The sequence below is a fragment of the Nicotiana sylvestris genome, chromosome 6 (genome assembly GCF_000393655.2).
Source record: "Nicotiana sylvestris chromosome 6, ASM39365v2, whole genome shotgun sequence".
Taxonomy (NCBI): Eukaryota; Viridiplantae; Streptophyta; class Magnoliopsida; order Solanales; family Solanaceae; genus Nicotiana; species Nicotiana sylvestris.
In genome coordinates this window covers 73176734-73179339 of record NC_091062.1, presented here as the reverse complement: position 1 = coordinate 73179339, position 2606 = coordinate 73176734, and the positions used below count along the sequence as shown (strand labels likewise).

General features: G+C 37.4%; 1 protein-coding gene across 1 annotated transcript; it reads left to right on the top strand.

The window, feature by feature from the left end:
* Window positions 1-254: 254 nt before the first annotated feature.
* LOC104225813 (AAA-ATPase At2g46620-like) lies at window positions 255-2056 on the top strand. The gene has a single exon (XM_009777680.2). The coding sequence runs from the start codon at window positions 306-308 to the stop codon at window positions 1842-1844; it is 1539 nt and encodes a 512-aa protein (XP_009775982.1). The 5' UTR covers window positions 255-305; the 3' UTR covers window positions 1845-2056.
* Window positions 2057-2606: the final 550 nt, after the last annotated feature.

The following is a 2606-nucleotide window of genomic DNA, read 5'->3' as shown; positions in this document are numbered from 1 at the left end:
GAAAGATCTGAAAAACTCAATAAAGAATACTATCGGCAGACAAAATACATGTTCCTAATTTGACCAATTTCTACCCATGCTTTGAAAAGAATAAGAAAAATAGCAAATGATACGCCGGCTTTTAGCCATCTCCCTAACTTCAAACCAAATTAAATACCTAAGTTATTTAAAAAGACTCCAACTTTTCATTATTCAACATGCCCATCCCTTCATACTCTACTACTAAATTCTTTATACTTGTGTTTCCTCTCCATCATTAATCCCACTGTATAATAATTGATTCATTTCTCTTGTACCCTTTAATCATGTTTCTCTATTTGTTAGCAATCATCCCTCTGTATTTCCTTCTAAAGTTTGCATCAAAAACCTCTCTACTTCACATCCTCAAGAAATGGTTGAGGTTATTAGAAGATAAATGCTATGTGTACCGGTACTACAAGGTCCCTCGATTCAACCACAACATGCAGGAAAACCAACTCTATCGACACATTAGCACGTACCTGAATTCTTTACCCTGTCTTGAAGATTCTAATTTCACCAACCTTTTCTCGGGAAACAAATCCAATGAAATCAACCTCGTTCTCGACGACTCGAATCAGAACATCGTAGTAGACAATTTCCTCGGCGCCAGAGTTTGTTGGATCAACGAAAAGGATGACAAAACCGGTCTGAATTCATTTGTTCTCAAGATAAGGAAGAAGGATAAACGTCGAATCCTACGTCCTTATCTTCAACACATTCACACGAAATTTGATGAAATCGAGCAGAGGAGAAACAAAGTGAGATTATTCATCAACATAAACGATGAGTTGGACAAAAACAGACGGTGGATATCAGTGCCTTTTACTCATCCGGCAACATTTGACACGGTCGTAATGGAACAGGATCTCAAGAACAAAGTCAAAGCCGCTTTGGACACGTTCCTAAAGTCAAAACAGCATTATACTCGTGTAGGTAGAATTTGGAAACGGAATTATTTACTGTACGGACCTTCTGGTACAGGAAAATCAACATTCATTGCTGCAATGGCAAATTTCCTAAGCTACGACGTGTACGAGATTAATTTATCAAAAGTATCTAACAATTCGGATCTGAAGTTACTTCTGTTACAGACCAGGAACAAGTCGTTGATTGTCATCGAAGATCTCGACATTTACCTATCAGCGGCTCTGAGTTCGTCTGCAATTCTAAATTTCATGGACGGAATATTTTCGTGTTGTGGGGACGAGCGAGTTATGATATTCACGATGAACAACAAAGATCAGATTGATCAGACGATTCTAAGGCCTGGAAGAATTGATTTTCACATACATTTTCCTTTATGTGATTTCAATACTTTTAAAAGTCTAGCTACTAGTCATTTGGGTTTGAAAGATCACAAGCTTTTCCCACAAGTAGAGGAGATTTTCCAAACCGGGTCGGTTTTGAGTCCAGCTGAGATCAGTGAAATCATGATTTCGAACCGAAGTTCGCCGAGTTGGGCGTTGAAGTTGGTGATTTCAGCTCATCAGAGTAATAGTAAGCTCGTCCCGTCCAGAACATCTGATAAAATTAAAACGATACTACAGAGTAATATTGAGGCCGACGTGGCAACTAAGCCTCCACTATGGTTGAGCAAATCTAGATCGGTTCGACCCGTGGAGGAATCGGGTGTGTTTCCGCAAGGTTTAAGCAAATCTCAATCGGTTCGACCCGTGAATGAATTGGTTGATTCGAGTACATTTGGCAAGGAAAGTGTGAACGAGCTTAGAAAGTTCTATGGACTTATAAGGATAAGGAGTAGTAGGAAAAAATCTCTTGATTTGGATACCACAGAAAAAGAAAATCCTCGGCATAGTAGTTAGAAAGAACATGTATTTGTTTGTTCAAATAGGTGACATGAATTTTACGTTTGGGACTCCAACAATTATTGGACCCTTTGTTAGATAATCGTTAGTTTCTTTAGTGTTTCAATAGTGAAAGTAAATTTAGAGTGACGTTCACATGAGTTGATGTATATAGGATTCATTATTATCCTATTATTTGATTCAAGATTGGAAACTTATTGATGGCTCTATCTCATGATGTTATCTCCTTTTTACTAAGCGAGTGAACTTAATCACCTTTTTGAAGCAATAAATTAATACTTCAATAATAATGTTAATTCATTTATTTTGCATCACTTAATATGCATAAGAAGTAAAAGTCTAGCCCTCCTGATCCAATATATAGACTTTCGGAGCCCTTTATTTAGTAATTTGAGAAGGTACACGTCAAGAATATAATTTAGCATTGACAAATTAAACTAGCTGAGTTGTTAGCATCTTTAACTATTACTCTGAATACGTAAGTCAAATTTGAGAATGGAATCGTATCAACGATAAAGTTATTTCCGTGTAGGTCACAAGTTCAAGCCGTGAAAACAGTCATTAATACTCGTATTAAGGTAAACTGTTTACATTGCATCCCTTAGGGTACGACTCTTCCTTGGACCCTACGTAAACTCGGAATGCTTTGTGCACCAGGCTGTACTAAGTCAAATTTGACTCACTACATTTACTTATTTAGATAGAGATGGAGCAGTCAAAGCCATTGGCTGCAAGGAACTTCAAATCAGTCATCTTGGG

Coding starts and splice junctions, on each gene's coding strand:
- LOC104225813 (XM_009777680.2), top strand. CDS start 306: ATGTTTCTCTATTTGTTAGCAATCATCCCTCTGTATTTCCTTCTAAAG.